Below are 17,308 nucleotides of genomic sequence, written 5' to 3'. Positions count from 1 at the left end.
ATTTTGTCGAAGGACTATGAATGTATTTCAGAAATTCATTTCCAAGTATATCAGTAGTTTCCCTGGCTGCACTGGCTGCATGCGTATAAAGGAAAAACGGCTAAGTTGAGTTGAATTCCTATTGAAACGTTCTACAAGTGTTGGTAATGATTGCACCTGTTCAATTGCTGTATCTCACAACCAATTTAGTCCCTTGGTCCTTACTGAGATGAACGGTTCAGATATCCTATATATTTCTAATTAAGGCAGTGGTTACCCTCTTACGTCCACTTTTGCCATTTTATCACCCGCGCAGAGCTCTCTCTGTGAGTCCTTTGCCTTCATTATCACTATACCATGCCTTCTTACAACTTAAAACATCAGAAATCTTCAAGAAACTAGGGATCTTGAACTGCCACCGTTTTTCGCTAAAGTATACAATGAAGTGGGATAACTGATGAGTGAAGGCCTTGCTAATCAACGAATAATACTTGTATCACTTCCCATATTTCTTTCTTAAACGCTCTTTGACAAAGTCAGTACGAGCTTTGATCCGAGCTTGTTGAGGAGCAACATTTACATATGACAAATGCAAGCCTGCAGCAAACAACGAGCCACCAGCAAGGAAGAAAGCTACAGTTGCTGCTAATTTCTTTGGTGTTGACGGGAAGCACAACACCATTGGATGATTAGTGCTTCTAAATATCCTCAATACACGTAATTTTATCACATCAAACTGGACAAGAAGATGGAATGGATCATCGCTCACATTACACATACAAAGAAGAAATGTAAAGAAGTTCACACGCACTGGTTGAGAACCAATGACTAATATTTGTAAGGAGGTAAAAGTTCCAATTTAGAAAAACCATACAAATTCCAAGTTTCTTCATCAAAAACATCTCTGACGACAGGTTGTCCTTATAGCATTTTTCAGAAAGAATTTGCAAAGGAACATTTGGATTCAAGTAATAAGTGGATTTAGAGTTCAAATTTCAAGTACAAAGTTAATCATATTGTTTGGATAATTTCGACTTCAAATGATTGAATTTTAACTTTAGTAAAACAAGGCATTTCAACACATCGGAATTGCTTCAAACCTTTCAAATTCATTCTTCAAACAAAGTTATTCAATCCAAACACGACCCGAGCGCACACTTTATATAATTATATTATATTTCACCATATGAAAAAAAAAAGTAGATTCAAAAAACCCCAAATATCATATAATCAAACAAATAATAATCTAAAAACAAAATCTTGAAAATGAGTTTATGTGGCAAACAAAAGAGTTGGTGGGATCCTAGCAGCAGATCAAAAGAATGTTTTGCTATCACTAATAAAAATTCTTCCGTCAGAATTCATCAAACACTTGGCATGCAGCTGACAACAACTATTACTTGCTATATGCGAAAGTTCACCGAGAGGGGCAATAAAGATTTACCTGATATCAGCTGGAAAGTAGCGGATTTCGGTGAAACAGCCATAGCCATTCCCATGTAAGATCCGAGCACGTCTCAACAAATAACCCGGGTCAGATTGAAAACCTATATTCATCTTCCAAATTCACGCACGCCATTGCAAATTTTTTTTTGTTTTGGGTATAAATTTAGGTTGAAAAGAGTGAAAATTGATTGTGGTTGTTTCCTAAAGACCGATTATCGATAGGCTTTTGTGGGTGGTCGAATTCCAATGTGATTTAACTTTTAATGCTATTTTCTGAAACTTTAAAATATATTGGGAAAATTTTTTGGAAAATTGCAAATTTTCGCTTTATTTTTTATATTATCAAATTTCAATTATATTTTTATAATTTTAGATTTTTTAAAATAATTTTGATTTTTTTTATTAAAAATATTGACGTGACATTATACCATCAATGTCAAAATAAAATATCAAAATTATAAAAAAAACAATTAGATTATACAGAGATATGAATGAATATATTTATAATCATTAAAGATTATAGCCTTTTTTTTAAATCATATATAGACATAGGGGTGGGTACGGTACGGTATACCGTACCGTAAATATCGATATGGAATTTTTTCATACCGATACCGATACCGGAAATTCGGTATACTGCATATTCGGTATACCGAATTTTCGATATGAAAAAGTTCATATCGGATACCGTACCGACACCGAAATTTTGTCGGTATACCGAAAATATTATCGGTATACCGACATTTTTTCGGTATACCGAACTTTAATTTTAAAAAAATAATAATAAAAAAATTATTTTCGGTATTTCGGTAAATACCGAAAAAAAATAATTACGTACCGATACCGATAGAGATACCGAAAATTTCGGTACGGTGATACCGTACCGAAATTTTCGGTATATCGATTTTTTCGGTAATTTCGGTATTTTTTCGGTACGGTATTTCGATATTTCGGTATATTTTTCCAACCCTATATAGACATATAGTTCAATGCAATTGGTCTCCAATTTCTGAACAAAATCACACGTAATTAAAACTATAATTACAAATTATAAAAAAATAATTATAAATGAAATATTCAAGCACGTGCACAATAATATTAGTAAAAGCAAAGCTTACTTCTATTCAACAATTCTTTTCTTCATATCGTATAATAGAAAATTATTTATAAGCTTACTTTTTTAGTATTCATTTTAATTTTTTTTTTGAAAGGAAACCACGTAATCATTCACATAAATCAAAGTTAGTTACATCCATCAATCATGATGGGTACAAACTCTCAGACCAGTAATTATGAGATGGATGATTAATGGCATACTGTGCTAGACTATGAGCCACCTTGTTTGCAGATCTATATACATGATTAATTTGAAGGACTTGACCTGATTTAAGGAATTTCAAAATGTCACACAGCAAAGAACCATCAGTATTCAAAAACTCTGAGGGGTCTGAAATCATCTGAACCGCGGTGATGGAATCCGATCAAACCCTCACATTTGAAATCTTCAGCCTTAATGCCAACAAAATACCACTATGAATTGCTATAATCTCCGCAGCTAGAACCGTACCTGGATTGCGAATACCATAAGCAGTGGCCGCAACAATATGTCCATAGTGGTCTCTTATCACTGCACCAGTGCTATATCTTCCCAAATCATCTCGAAATCCAGCATCCATATCTAGTCGGTAATGAGCCAAAGGCGGTTTAGTCCACCTCTTAGCACTCTCCTCAAGATTTGTAAGAGTTTGCTCCCCGCACACCATGCGAGCTCGTTTGAATTCATTCAGGAAAGCAGCCACCCACTCAATAGATATAATAGAATCAGTTGGTTTAGTATTGTGCCTCATATTACATATATCCTTCCAAATAGCCCATGCACTCATAACAAACAATTCAAATTCGACTAAAGGAAGATTTTCCTTCATAAAAGAACTACATGATAAGAAGTCCATACCAGCACAATTTTTAAGGAGGCGCCAAAATTGAGAACCTTTCCACGCCACTCGGGCTTTTGGGCAGAATAGGAGGCAATGAGCAGTCGAGGCTTTAGAGCCGCCACAGAAAGAGCACGACCCATTGGACTTAATGTGCCGCCTAGCAAGATTCAGGTCGGACGGAAAAAATTCATTGCACGCTCGCCAAAAGAAAATCCTTACCTTCTGTGGAACGTTTAAATTCCAGAGACCGTTCCACCAAAGATCCCATCGCCTCACGGACTGAGATGCAGGAGGATTGTAGTATCCCGTCTGAAAGAGATACCCCGATTTAACTGTATACCTGCCCTGAACACCCCATCTCCAGAACCGAGTGTCCTCTGATACATTTCTACTCAGTGGGAAGTCATTTTTTTTTAAAAAAACCTCACTTTCACACTATTTTTTTCTTGGNAATTTTCGAATTTTTAAAATAATTTTAATTTTTTTATTAAAAATATTGACGTGACATTATACCGTCAATGTCAAAATAAAATATCAAAATTATAAAAACAACAATTAGATAATACAGATATATGAATGAATATATTTATAATCATTAAAGATTATAGCCTTTTTTTAAATCATATATAGACATATAGTTCAATGCAATTGGTCTCCAATTTCTGAACAAAATCACACGTAATTAAAACTATAATTACAAATTATAAAAAAATAATTATAAATGAAATATTCAAGCACGTGCACAATAATATTAGTAAAAATAAAGCTTACTTCTGTTCAATAATTCTTTTCTTCATATCGTATAATAGAAAATTATTTATAAGCTTATTTTTTTAGTATTTATTTTAATTTTAAACAGTGGGAAATCATTTTTTTTATAAAAAAAACCTCACTTTCACACTATTTTTTTCTTGANTTTTAGAGAATGGAAAATTAATGAAATCTCACTTTCACAAGATTTTCCCCCTTGTTTTTTAGAATACATTCGACGCTTAGTCCAAGAAGAAGAGGTTTACCAACCATTCCAAAGCTGGTACTATAAATATCTCAGCCTCTCCCTTCCTCTGCCCTGATGCTTCGCACGAAAACTTCGGGGAAAAGCGGTGGTTTCCTTCATTCCTACGGCATCGAGAATTCGCAAAAGGGCTTTGAGTTTTTGGTAGGATTTTCAAGATTTTGCTGTCTCTCGTGCTTTTGTCTTATGGGAATTGTGGGTTCTGGGATTGTTGGTAGTTTGGTTCTGGGTTGTGGAATACAGTCAAGAACTGTGTGTATTCTTTGATCGATACTGTGTGGAGGAAATATACGTGGTTTTAGGTGAAAGTTTATACCGATTTATTTGAATGAATCAGTTGTTTCTGTCGGCGTGAGTCGGAAAATTTTTGGGATTTCTTTACTTTTCTTTACTGATTTTTTAATCAGAAGTTGAGAAATGCGCGTGAAATCATGGCATTTTCTTTTCTTGGACAAATTCGTGTCCTTGATTATCATTAAATGTGTGTTTTGAAGTTCTTATTACTATTATTATTATTTTATCATAATCAATCGCTATGTATATTAAAAATAATAATCTTCTGTAGATGCCCAGTATGAGTTCTGATCTTGCTGATCCAGATAAGGAGCCTTTTGTGGAAGTCGACCCCACGGGTCGATATGGTAGGTATGACGAGCTTCTTGGGTCTGGGGCGGTGAAAAAAGTTTATAGAGCATTTGACCAAGAAGAAGGTATAGAAGTGGCATGGAACCAGGTCAAATTGCGAAACTTCTGTGGAGATGAAGCCATGATAAACCGATTATATCTGAGGTTCGATTATTGAAGACCTTGAAAAACAAGAACATCATTGCGTTATACTCGGTTTGGCCAGATGAAAAAAGGAACACGTTGAACTTTATAACCGAAGTTTGTACCTCAGGGAATTTGAGGGAGTATAGGAAGAAACACAAGCAAGTTTCGATTAAGGCGTTGAAGAAGTGGTCAAGGCAAATTCTTAATGGTTTGCACTACATGCATACTCAGGAGCCTTGTGTGATTCACAGGGATCTCAATTGTAGCAATGTCTTTATTAATGGAAACATCGGGCAGGTATATATTAATTTGTCTCATTTTTCCTTTGTTTTCTGGTTCTTTTGCTTTGATTATGAGGATTTTAATGGTTGCTGGAAAATTCTGGAAATCATATGAAATGTTCACCAAATATGTGCAAATACTAGTGTTGCTTTTTAGTTGAACCAAGTCGAAAAATCTCACCATTCATGGTAAACATAAACATATATGTCATTGAAACTGTCATTATGCTCTGATTAATGATCAATAGAGTAAGTTATCGGTCTGTTTCACGTGATTCCTTAGCCATTTCCTATTTTGCCGAAAAGATTTAATGTTATGTGCTTGCCATTCTTAGTTCTCTCCCTTGAGCTAAACCTAAACATATATGTCATTGAAACTATCATTATGCTCTGATTAAATAATCACTGCTCTCAAATCAATCAGGTGATGCTGATTTACTCTTTAACACTGCTTCACTGAAATAGGTGAAAATTGGCGATTTGGGCTTGGCTGCAATAGTTGGGAAAAACCACTCAGCACACTCATTACTTGGAACGCCAGAATTTATGGCACCGGAGCTCTATGAGGAAAATTACACCGAGCTGATAGACATATACTCATTCGGCATGTGCTTGCTCGAGATGGCGACTCTTGAATTACCTTACACAGAATGTGACAATGTTGCCAAGATATACAAAAAAGTAACTTCCGGTGTGAGGCCTCTAGCCATGAACAAAGTCAAGGATCCTGAGGTGAAAGCATTTATCGAGAAATGTTTGGCTCAGCCGAGAGCTAGGCCATCAGCTGCTGATCTTCTTAAAGATCCATTTTTTTATGGAATAAACGATGATGATGACGAATAAGAATGTTGTTATATAACGCTAGCAGTTAGCAAGTGATTGAATCAAATGACTCTGGATTTTGTTATGGTTTAATGTATGTAAAATTTCCTTTTCATCATGGTTTTCGTGTTTGAATCACATATCAAGTTGCATTGTTTTGTATGACGTTTCTTCCATTTTCAGTTTACTGGAAAGATTGAAATTTTCTTGATCCGGGAAATGTTTTGTGTGATGTTGATTTCTGCAATGGAATTTGATAAGAATCTCATTTAATTTGTCTATCCCCAACAATAACTTTATTTTTAAGTAGACAAAAGTATTCTTTTTTTTTTTCATTCAATTATATCACTTAAAATATATATTTCAGATGATTTTTGTTATCCAAGCATAACTACCTCCTATAATTATAGGATCAAAAGCTATAATCAATCATAACTCAAATATTTAAATAATACAATATATAAGACATTTTCCTCTCTGTAAAACGATTGAAAATGACTTTTAAACTGTATTATTTTAAATATTTGAATTATATAATTATTATAGTTTTTGATAAAATGGATGATGTTTGATTTAATTATTGGTATCGAAACCATTCTCATATGTTGGATTTTTTTTCCACGAGTTGTGGAATGCATTGCAATTATTGAGAAAATGATCGCACGAAACATCGTTACTATGTTAGAAAAACGACTTAAAATATTTGTGTTGGATGATTAGCACAAATTCATGGCAAGAATTAAATGCATGAAGAAATAAATTTACCTAGACTAAATAGAGAACAACGGAAGCACCTGACTTTCTAAACATGATATCAATCTGGCTCATACTTTAAGGCAAATGATATTACGCATCATGTACACAAGTTGCAAATCTCCGACTACAATGCACAAATTACTAAACAATTTGTAGCAACACCATCTAACGTTATCCTCGTGGAGTCGGGAAAAAAACAACATGAAATGCTCGCCGAACGAAGCGAAAAATGATGCATTGAGTCTTGAAGATTAATGTTGCACAACTATAATTATAAATTTTCTATTCAACTAGTAAAAATAACTTAGTTTACATTGAAATAAATGTATTTGACTTGGTGAAATATTTGAAATTTGTGCTTACAGTATTGCAGGTGCGGTCTTTTATTGGATGAATGAAGGATCCAATATTTTGATATTAAATCCAGCATTTCCCAGTTGATATTTTGTCAGTGGTTGATACTGGGTTCCTTCCTGATTTTCTGGGTAAGGTCTGATTTTTCCTCCCCTTGTTTTTTGGTTTATGATTACTTTTGGATCTATTAGACTTGTCTATTGATCGATTGTATGTGTGATTGTTGGATTCTTGAGGTTCTGATGCAGCAATCATCTTCGGACTATTTTGATCGAGCTAATGTTTTGTGTTGCATCAAATTATCTTATGAATTGATTGGAGCATTGCACATGATGACAACTTTTTCCTTGATTTAATTGTATTTACTGTAATCGAATTGTTTGTAAGCTTATATTGTTTTTGGTTGTTTTTCTTTCTCATTTTCCCATTTATGGATTGTTTAGTTTGGTGGAGGACAATTGAGCATTGAGGTAATTGCTCATGAAATTGCAGAAAAGATGGAGACAGATCAAGGTAAGCTTTTTATTGGTGGCGTCTTGGGACACCGATGAGGATCGGCTTAAAGAATATTTCGGAGCATATGGACAAGAGTGGAGGCAGTGATTATGCGAGATAGAACCACAGGTCGTGCTCATGGATTTGGTTTTTGTCGTCTTTGGCGACACTGCTGTTGCTGAAAGAGTGGTCAAGGAGAACTACATGATTGACGGACGAACTGTAAGTTGGTTGGATATAATATCTATAGACTATAAATTATTGAACATTTAAAATACTTGAATTTGCATTGCCAGCAATACTTAATCATGTAGCTAAAAGTGTCTTAATTCTTGCGTAAAAATCGACTGGTAGTAAGTTTTAGCTAGTATCTATGGCGAGTAGATGATGGGGGAGTAGATTGTTTCTTGCACTTCCCTGGTTAAGATGATAAGATGGATGTTGTCTCATGGGTCTAACTACTATTTTTCTTTCATCTTTCAGGTGGAAGCAAATAAAGCTGTTCCAAGAGACGATCGACATTTAATAAACTGTAACAGTGGCAGCATCCAGGGATCACCAGGGCCTGGACGCACTAAAAAGATTTTTGTAGGAGGATTAGCTTCTACTGTCACTGAGAGTGACTTCAAAAATTACTTCACTCAGTTTGGTACCATAACAGACGTTGTAGTAATGTATGACCATGACACTCAAAGGCCAAGAGGTTTTGGATTTACAGCTTATGATTCAGAGGAGGCATTTGATAAGGTGTTGCACAAAACCTTGCATGAACTCAACGGTAAGATGGTCGAGGTAAAACGAGCAGTTCCAAAAGAATTGTCTCCAGGTCCTAGCCGGAGCCCTCTTCCTGGATACAGCCATGGATTAAGTAGAGCCAACAACTTCCTCAATAGCTATGGCCAGGAATGTAATATGAACTCACTTGGAGGCTATGGAGTTAGAATGGATGGCAGAAACAATTCATTAGCAGATGAAAATCTTATAAATTAATAAGAATGGATAGGAAGAAGTTCCGTGAAAATCTTAATTTGGAATTTTCCAGCAGTGAATGGAGAAATCGTTCGAACAAGTTCATTTTTTTTTGGAAAATTTGAGCTGCAATTTTTAAGAGAGAGACATTGAAGGAGAAGGAAGGACTTACATGTGCACTTCAGGTGTAAGGAAGTTCAAACAAAACTGGCAGATTATATTTTAAAATAAATATTGAAGGGAATGAATCGAAGTAAACATATTGGAGGGAGATTTTAGTGTAAAATTCCCTTTATTTATTTTAAGTAGATTAATTGTTAGTATCTAATATTAACAATAAAACTTAAAAATCTAATATAATATAAAATACGATAAATCTAATCTAAATAGCTAGAATTTAGCCAGCTAGAAATCTAATCTAATATTATTATAAATTATAAAAATCTCGATTTGAATTGTGAATTTCCACTTATGTCTCCTTCAATTATAGGAATTTTCAGTTTTTTTTATTTTTATTTTTATTTTTATTTTTATGTTTTCTATGTCATTTTATAGCTCAATTCAATTAATAATTAATACGATTTTTCGCAGGCAGTAGGTTGAGCCGATCGTGCCATTAAACAGTTCAAGATCGGAGTTGTTGAACCAAAATAACTTTGCTAGATACAATGACTAAAGGTAGTCATTGTATTAGTTTATGTTCCAAAAATTATTTATATTTACGTATCTGGGATTTCCTATTTGCATTAGTTGAGTTGATCTATATGATAATTTTGAGTTCAGAATCCACAAATAAACATAAGTACATAAACCATAGTTCGTTCGCCACGAAGTTGATACATTTTCTGTGCTTGTAAGAGACGTAGTTTCCTTTCAAAAGTGAATGTCCAAGGGAATACTCAGAAGAAAAAAAAACAAGGAATTGAGTACACACCAATATTCATCATATAAAAACTCAAATTTGTTAATCTGTACGCTAATTAGAAAGAAAAACTAACATAAAATTCATCGTTTCAAATCCCGGCCTATCAAAAAACTGTTTTGCCACCAGTAATAAGATGCCACCAAACGGGACCTGTGCAAATGAGAAAAAACGAAGGAGAAAATAGATCAACGACAAACAATACCAGCTTTTCAAAAAAAAAAAATAGTATAATTGAAAAAATTGTACAATATTTTTTAAGGTTGTCTAACTGTTCAATTGGCACACTTGATCTTCATGTTGATTAAACTACACAAACGTAAAAAATGAAGATGCATCGCCGAAATCTTTGGAGATGAAAAGGGAACAAGCGAGAGAACCAGAATTAAAGAAATCACGTGTTTTTTTTTTCGAACAAATATTTTATCGGACAAATAGATCCAAAAGAAAAAGAAATAACTAAACAACTTAAAAACTTGTTATCAAATACAAGTGTTTATAATAATAGACATAAAAATCATATTTCTACCTGTAAAAGCACTGATCTTTGCAACTCCAAGATTCGGCCTATCCTTATGGACGTTCAGCTGGAGTTCTCAGAGATAACCTGAAAAATTTCATGCTACCATCAGAATTAGTCGAGATCCTGGCTCAAGTAAAATTAATTAATGTTACCCGATGAATTAAGGGCTTGGCATTCTCCTCCCATTCTGTTGCCCACCTAGATGAAGATCTCCTTTCCATCAAACTCGTCCTCATCGATTGTAAAGCATCACATCTGTTAGGGAAACCCTCAAACAGCATCTGTAGAGATCGAAACATAAGTGCAAGGAGTTTCCTACACATTAATTCAGCCATTCCACAATAAACTAATTACATTATGCAAGTAAAGAATTCTTCCACAAAACAAGTTGCAAGACCCATTTCTCTCCACAGTGATAAATTCCTCAGAAAGTATTTCATGAATTGCAAAATGATATGTGACACTCACAATTGGTCATACTCCACACAAAATGCTTCTTATTGTCTCAATTTGACAGCATTGGTTGATGCACAATACTAGGTAAGATAGTCTACATCCATAAGCAACAGTGCTGATACAAAGGCATTATGTATTTATTCTTTTAAAGGGGGTTTCGATTTGGACCTTTACAAGTAAATAGATACAAAGGAAAGTCCATCAGGTTGGAAAACAACCCAACAGTCTTTAAAAAGGTACCAATCCTAAACATGAGAGGAGTGAGGACCGATCCTATTTAAAGGTGCAAGCAAGTCAAGCTACTCGCGAGTAGCTCGTGAGCAACTCGGTCAAACCGAGCTCGAGTCGAGTACTTTTTCGAATTCGAGTTTCAATTCTTTACTTGACTAACTCAGTATTAACAATATATTTATTTTATTTAGAAGTTTGAAAACTAAGATATATTTTTGTCAATACATATCAAAATCTGAACTCGAGTTTGATCAATGCTAGATTTCAGACTTTCGAGCTTTTCGAGCTCGAGTAACTCTATATATACACTAGTCGAGATCGAGCTCGAAAAGCTCGAAAGTCAGTCTGAAATCTAACATTTAAATCTTGAGATTGAACTCGAGCTCGACTCGACTTGTTTGCACCTCAAATCCTATCTAACAAAATACGAGCACAAATATCTGTTTGACGAACTTCACCAAAAAAAGTACCAGGTTTATATCACAATAAGCGAGTTGGAGAAATTGACAACAAAACAAGAAGTAGAGGCGAAGACAACAAGCATACTTATTAAAAGCTCAAGATGTCTCAAAACACAAAGATGTAGCTCGGCGTATATGCGACTACATTAAGGATCATATACTCCAGAAACCTTTTCAGCCTTCAGGAATCACATATATGAAGTTGCAATGTCAGCATCAACACATATTCATGAAAGTTGGCAAATCATGGCATATTTCAGAAAATTTAAGCAAATTACAAATAATTCAGCACACATATAAACCAAGAATTCCAGTAAAAAAGAAGTCTCAAAACTTAGCAGTCATATATTTCACAAATTTTCAGATAATCCAGGGGCAGATAAATAAGGGCCCAAGCATGGGTTTCGTCTTAGTACATAAGGGAAAAAAAGAATTAGATATTAGAGCAAGAAGTGAAAAAAAGAAAAGAAAAGCAAAACATAAAAGAAGAGAATATGAAAAGAAAAAAGACGAGGGTATTGTTAAAGACTTGCGAGTTCCGTTAAAAAAATCATGATTGCATTTTGAGCATATGCATGTGCCATCAACAAATATGATCAACAGATATTCTGTATCCTCTAATTTAGAGTATAAGCTGGCCCACTAAAGGAAGAAAGAGTGTGAACCTATGGTTGCATGCTCTACAACTTGTTATTAACAGGCTTACCATGAGTTCATCAGCAAGTTCTGAGGATGACGAGAAAAGGAGGCCATTCTTTCCAGTTTCTACCAGCTCCTTGATGCTTGACGCAGATCAGAAACAGTTAGTATAAATAGCACTCGCAGTGGCACAACCACACAAAACAGTAATTTACTGAATCTTACCATGAATAAGAAACAGCACAGACTGGCAGTCCACAGCCAAACATATCCACAACCTAACAAACAAAAATCCCCAAGAAAGAGATCATTTACCCCAAAATGTAAAAATAAAGTTTCTTAAATGAGACGATTTTTATCTAGGGATGTCTGACTAATAAATAGTGGTAGTTCACTATTACAAAATGGATAAATTCAGGAAACAAGTAAACCTTCATGGGTAGATCCAACCCTGATGAGGACGTGTGGAGGCAGACGCCTAAGTCTGAAGAACCTGCAAAAATAGAAAAGGACGACATAAAACAGTTCTGGTAGAAGGAACATATTAACTGCTTAGATATAACACCTACCAAGAAGCATAACATAATCCTCTGCAGACAGCCACATGGTACGGAATGCTACACGTTTGAGACTAAGTTTCCTTAATATTTTCTCATACTTTTCCTTTTCAGGTCCTTTACCTACATGCATTTAAAAGTATTCAATCATCAATTGTGTTAAACAAAATTTACTGTAATGGCTCCACAAATTTTAACGGATATGAAAAAAGAAGCATATGCATAAAAAGTCTCTTTACCAGTGATGATAAACAACAACCTAGGGTAAGCAAATCGCTTTCCGGAATGAATTTCTTCCCAAACAGTTTCATCCCCAACTGAGTCGTCCTCATGTAATAGTGCTGCAACACGCCTATCATACATAACAGCAGCTTCCAGAAGAATACTAAAATCTTCATCCGGAGTCCTAAAAAGTTATCGAATATCATCAAATCATGTTTATATGAAATATATGCTCATCAATTTCCATTCTAATATTTCTGATAATATCATGAAAAAACAATGTGAGTTCTCAAGTTAGCTTCACTGATGATATATCAGAGTCTAAACTTTCTAATTTTTGACATGTTAAAAATAATGAAAAAGGTAGTGGATTGAAGGAAACGTTCAAGTAAAGTAAGAAAGCAAGCATTTAATGGATACGAACTTACCAGCTTGTACTACTAACAATTAGAGCGGGTCTGTTTTCCATCAAGGAAATATCACCGTCGATTTGAGTTGTAAATGGAGTTGTATTAGGATAATTGCTATCTGGTCCTGCTGATCCTGCCATATATGTGCATGTCTGATTAAAATTAGTAAGAACACTTGACATTAGTTTAAGAATTGAATTAAAAACACTATTGTGTTCCTCCTGTACCACTAATTATGCAATCTCGAAGGCCATATGGCTGATTGAGGCTTTTACTAATTCTGCAAAATAACTAGATCATAGCAGTCACCTAAGTTTGCTGATTCAATATATTATTGAAGCTTGTAATGACAATAGACTTACATCATGCCTCTCCTCAAGCAAAGATGGCCGGAAAAATTCAGGAGGTTGATCATACAAAACTGTGGTCCTACAATACGATAATGAGGCTAAAAAATCTATCAGCATATGAAATGCCAGTAGGTTACAATGCACGGCGGATTAAACATATCATGCTCTTACTTTATACCCCAGTTCTGAGCCAATTCATGTTGCATAGCTCTAGTCACACACAAAGAACCATGGGCCATCTTGCCAAAGTGCTTCTCTATCCTAGGAATAATCATACATTCAGTCTGCAAACAAGGCCACAGATTCCATTTTAATGTAAAAACAATGATAATTTACCATCGATATACAGCTACAAAGTAACTACTCCTTCCAAGGGACATGGCAAGTAGTGTGTATCCAAAATTATGCCAATCCACAATGAATGCAGAATGTCTCAACCAGCTGGCCCACTTCACAACCACTAGCGTAGGAACTGAAGGTGGATTCTGCAGCAAAAATGTACAGAGCTTGATGTTTAGAACATATTTGCACAATATGAATAACAGAGTAATAATTTGACATTCAAGTAAACCTCCAGCGAACATCATCAGGTATTTAGGTCATGATCGAGACCAGTAACAAATTATTATTCCAGTCACAATAATATAAATAACAGAATAATAATATGACAATCAAGTAAACCTCCAGCAAACATCATCAGGCCATGATAACAAGGAGACCAGAACAGATTATAATGCCAGTCACACCAACAAAAATAACAGAAACATTCAAGTAGACTTCCGGCAAACATCTGACCATGAAGTCAGAGACTAGTTAGCCTCAAACATTTTGATTTTTACATTACTGAAAAGTACACCAATCTAACTCAGCAAACCTCATCCTCCCATCCGTAGTAAAGAAAATAAGGACTGCATACACAAAAGATAAAGCTCACCTGCACAATGAAAACATCAGGAGCTGGTATCTTTATACAAAGATACCACAGCAGCATGAGAAATTGAATAATAGGCTTGCAAATAAGTATTAAGGGACGAAGAATCTTCGGAAAAGTTTGAGGAACTGTAGGCCATTGTGGCTGTGAAAAGCGAGAGTCTTGTCAATGATCATCTATTTCAATGAAAATTTAGTCCAGAAATAATGTAGTTGTTACTCGTACCACTTTGTGAATATGGATAGATTTGTTCTCTAACAATGAAGTGTGGGGATCCGAACCTATCCAAAAGATGAAGTCGTCAATTAGTAGACAAATAAAAACTAGCAAAAAATCTGTTTAAGTAAATACATTATGATTTATGCGGTCAAGTAATACACTCATTTCCAGTGGTAAACACTTGAAAAAATACTGATCAACCCACTNCTAAAAGATTTGATATGTACTACTCATATCAACAATGCTCATCTTCTTTACGGAAGTTCATTACATAAGAACTCAAAAGTTTGTTTGATTTGGAGAAATTATGGGACGAGTCTTCCTAAGAAGTTTTTCAAGGTGCTGTGAGTGGTGACATATACATGCTGGAAATGACCCGTGTTGGTACGTAGAGATAGTCATCGAAGTTGGGATGTTTAAAGTGGTATTAGAGCCTAACCTCTCTTAGTGCAATATGGTCAGGGACGAACCCAAGGAAGCTAATGAGGATTAAGGATGACAATGGATCCAGGCTTGCATCAAACCTTCCTCGTCAAACTCGGTCAAGCGGGTTCGGGACGGGTCTTGGGATTAATGATGATAGAACTATTCATGTCAACAATGTGCATCTGCTTTTCGAGAGCTCATAACATAAGAACTCCAAAGTTAAGCATATCTGACTTGGAAAATTACGAGATGAGTGACCCCCTAAGAAGGTTATCATGATGCAAGTAAGTGAAGACATAAGAACGTTGGAAGAAGACCCGTGTTGGCAGGGGCGGAGCTATATATGGGGCTGGGTTGGGCTCGAGCCCCACCTAATTTTTTTTTTNTTATACAAAGATACCACAGCAGCATGAGAAATTGAATAATAGGCTTGCAAATAAGTATTAAGGGACGAAGAATCTTCGGAAAAGTTTGAGGAACTGTAGGCCATTGTGGCTGTGAAAAGCGAGAGTCTTGTCAATGATCATCTATTTCAATGAAAATTTAGTCCAGAAATAATGTAGTTGTTACTCGTACCACTTTGTGAATATGGATAGATTTGTTCTCTAACAATGAAGTGTGGGGATCCGAACCTATCCAAAAGATGAAGTCGTCAATTAGTAGACAAATAAAAACTAGCAAAAAATCTGTTTAAGTAAATACATTATGATTTATGCGGTCAAGTAATACACTCATTTCCAGTGGTAAACACTTGAAAAAATACTGATCAACCCACTACCTTTTGTGTTGAAAAAACACTCATTTCCAAAGGGCAAATCACAATATGAGAAGTTGCAAGTACTAGTGGAATTTATTGAATAATGGAGATGAAAAAGAAGACCCGAAGTTGAAGTCACCATAACCTCCAGCTCCAGAGTATTAGATAACACATGAATTTCAAGTCCACAAAAATATGGTAACACCGCAACAGTACGAAAGCTTGCAATGCAGTGTAGTTACTGGTTGCATGACACAGAAAAAATTCAAAAGTCCATGGGGAAAAACCTGAAAACTCTTAGTACAAAGAATAATCAAATGCAACAGTACCTCCGTATGCAACTATATCAACCTCTAGAAAACCCTGCAAAAATTTGGAAGTTCCTTATAGAAGCAATCCAGAGGATAAACCATGATCAATGGCACACTTGCAATTATCACAGCTAGTTCATTAGAAGTTACAAGTTACCTTCGGCCCATTTTATCATTTCTTTTTAAGATGTTTCCCTCACAACTCTCATCTCATGTTTCAGAATTTCAAAACTGATTTTACATATTTTCCAACAAGAGCATATTCCATAAGTTTTTCATAAAATCCCAAGATTTCTAACCAGCCATCAAACAGAACTTTTCTAAATCAACAACATAACAAAAACAAAAACAAAAACTATGTGCNCAACGTCCAATCTGTTTTTTTTCTCTCTTTCACTTGTCTACTGCGTCATCTCTATTCTTCTCTCTCAAAACATCACAATTTTCATTACTTCAAATGACCGTAACTTCATCATCGGTCATCAGTTTTCAAAATCGATTGTATATTCGGAAAGTCCACGACATAAGCTTTCTTTTGATACCAAAATTTTGAAGTTTCTTTCTCGTCTTGAAATCAGCCGTCGCTCATCGATCGTCGTTTTCACCGAAAATCATGAGGAAATCTTAGTGTTAAACTTTTTACAACTCGTTCTTGTTGTTCTTGGTTAGATTTCGAATTTTAAAATAATTTCAGATTTTAGTGTTTCGAAATTTGGGTATTTTGGTTTTTTTGAATTCCGATAATTGATATATATTAAATTGTTGATTGTATGTACTATATTTGAGCCAATTGATGGTATTGATAATTTTTTGGAATTTATTTGAGCATTATTTCGAATTTTCAGATTTTAGATTTGGGATTGTTGGTTTTTAGTGTTGATTATTTATTATTTGGATGTTTAGATGTTATAGAAAATATAAATGCGAATTTATTTAAGTTTGTAGGAATTTTTGAAAAATTCAGAATCGAATAGCACAATTTCAGTAGTGTTTTAGCTCCATGTTTTTGAAGGTATTAAATATTAAATACTCTTATTTTATGTTTTTATGAAGTCAATGTTTATATAT

The 17,308-nt window shown here is 34.7% G+C and overlaps 3 protein-coding genes, 2 long non-coding RNA genes and 1 pseudogene across 8 annotated transcripts; 3 read left to right on the top strand and 3 right to left on the bottom strand.

Moving 5' to 3' along the window:
• Positions 1-86: 86 nt before the first annotated feature.
• On the bottom strand, positions 87-1,691 carry LOC140958761 (uncharacterized). Its single transcript, XM_073416326.1, has 2 exons — positions 1,424-1,691; positions 87-715 (listed from the first exon to the last, which is right to left on the bottom strand). The coding sequence occupies exon 2, from the start codon at positions 659-661 to the stop codon at positions 476-478; it is 186 nt and encodes a 61-aa protein (XP_073272427.1). The 5' UTR covers positions 662-715; positions 1,424-1,691; the 3' UTR covers positions 87-475.
• Positions 1,692-4,367: 2,676 nt separating this feature from the next.
• LOC140960179 (probable serine/threonine-protein kinase WNK11) lies at positions 4,368-6,462 on the top strand. The gene is given in 4 exon segments (XM_073418336.1): positions 4,368-4,679; positions 4,943-5,159; positions 5,162-5,445; positions 5,895-6,462. Coding segments are annotated over 3 exon segments (879 nt in total). The 5' UTR covers positions 4,368-4,679; the 3' UTR covers positions 6,273-6,462.
• Positions 6,463-7,503: 1,041 nt separating this feature from the next.
• On the top strand, positions 7,504-9,113 carry LOC140960180 (heterogeneous nuclear ribonucleoprotein 1-like; annotated as a pseudogene).
• Positions 9,114-9,694: 581 nt separating this feature from the next.
• On the bottom strand, positions 9,695-14,904 carry LOC140958556 (UDP-glycosyltransferase TURAN). 4 transcript variants are annotated; one of them, XR_012171799.1, is made up of 15 exons: positions 14,753-14,904; positions 14,531-14,671; positions 13,933-14,081; positions 13,768-13,857; positions 13,609-13,675; positions 13,474-13,537; positions 13,265-13,379; positions 12,854-13,020; positions 12,627-12,737; positions 12,489-12,550; positions 12,283-12,335; positions 12,125-12,200; positions 10,423-10,551; positions 10,277-10,354; positions 9,695-9,900 (listed from the first exon to the last, which is right to left on the bottom strand). XR_012171799.1 is itself a non-coding variant. In XM_073416044.1 (14 exons), exons 2-14 carry the CDS (start codon positions 14,585-14,587, stop codon positions 10,331-10,333), a joined length of 1,164 nt encoding a protein of 387 aa, XP_073272145.1. In that variant the 5' UTR covers positions 14,588-14,671; positions 14,753-14,904; the 3' UTR covers positions 10,212-10,330. The 4 variants fall into 4 exon arrangements, 3 of the variants coding, with proteins under 3 accessions (XP_073272145.1, XP_073272146.1, XP_073272147.1); XM_073416044.1 differs by lacking the exon at positions 9,695-9,900 and having other exon boundaries at positions 10,212-10,354; XM_073416045.1 differs by lacking the exons at positions 9,695-9,900; positions 14,531-14,671; positions 14,753-14,904 and adding an exon at positions 14,362-14,479 and having other exon boundaries at positions 10,212-10,354.
• LOC140958558 (uncharacterized) lies at positions 9,907-10,364 on the top strand. The gene is made up of 2 exons (XR_012171801.1): positions 9,907-10,145; positions 10,201-10,364. It is a non-coding gene; the product is annotated as an uncharacterized lncRNA (long non-coding RNA).
• A 654-nt stretch (positions 14,905-15,558) lies between the features above and the next one.
• Positions 15,559-16,558, bottom strand: LOC140958557 (uncharacterized). The gene is made up of 3 exons (XR_012171800.1): positions 16,259-16,558; positions 15,749-15,804; positions 15,559-15,667 (listed from the first exon to the last, which is right to left on the bottom strand). It is a non-coding gene; the product is annotated as an uncharacterized lncRNA (long non-coding RNA).
• Between the last annotated feature and the right edge of the window lie 750 nt (positions 16,559-17,308).

This window comes from Primulina huaijiensis, chromosome 15 (assembly GCF_012295235.1).
Source record: "Primulina huaijiensis isolate GDHJ02 chromosome 15, ASM1229523v2, whole genome shotgun sequence".
Classification (NCBI taxonomy): Eukaryota; Viridiplantae; Streptophyta; class Magnoliopsida; order Lamiales; family Gesneriaceae; genus Primulina; species Primulina huaijiensis.
The sequence above is the reverse complement of the archived record's forward strand: the minus strand, read 5'-3'. Positions and strand labels throughout refer to the sequence as shown.

Bases quoted from the DNA above. Each gene is read 5' to 3' on its own strand.
- LOC140958761 (XM_073416326.1), bottom strand. From the start codon at position 661: ATGGTGTTGTGCTTCCCGTCAACACCAAAGAAATTAGCAGCAACTGTA.
- LOC140958556 (XM_073416044.1), bottom strand. From the start codon at position 14,587: ATGCTGCTGTGGTATCTTTGTATAAAGATACCAGCTCCTGATGTTTTC. The intron at 13,676-13,767 runs GTAAGAGCATGA...ATCGTATTGTAG, and splicing joins GCTCAGAACTGGGGTATAAA to GACCACAGTTTTGTATGATC. The intron at 13,538-13,608 runs GTAAGTCTATTG...GCTATGATCTAG, and splicing joins TGCTTGAGGAGAGGCATGAT to TTATTTTGCAGAATTAGTAA.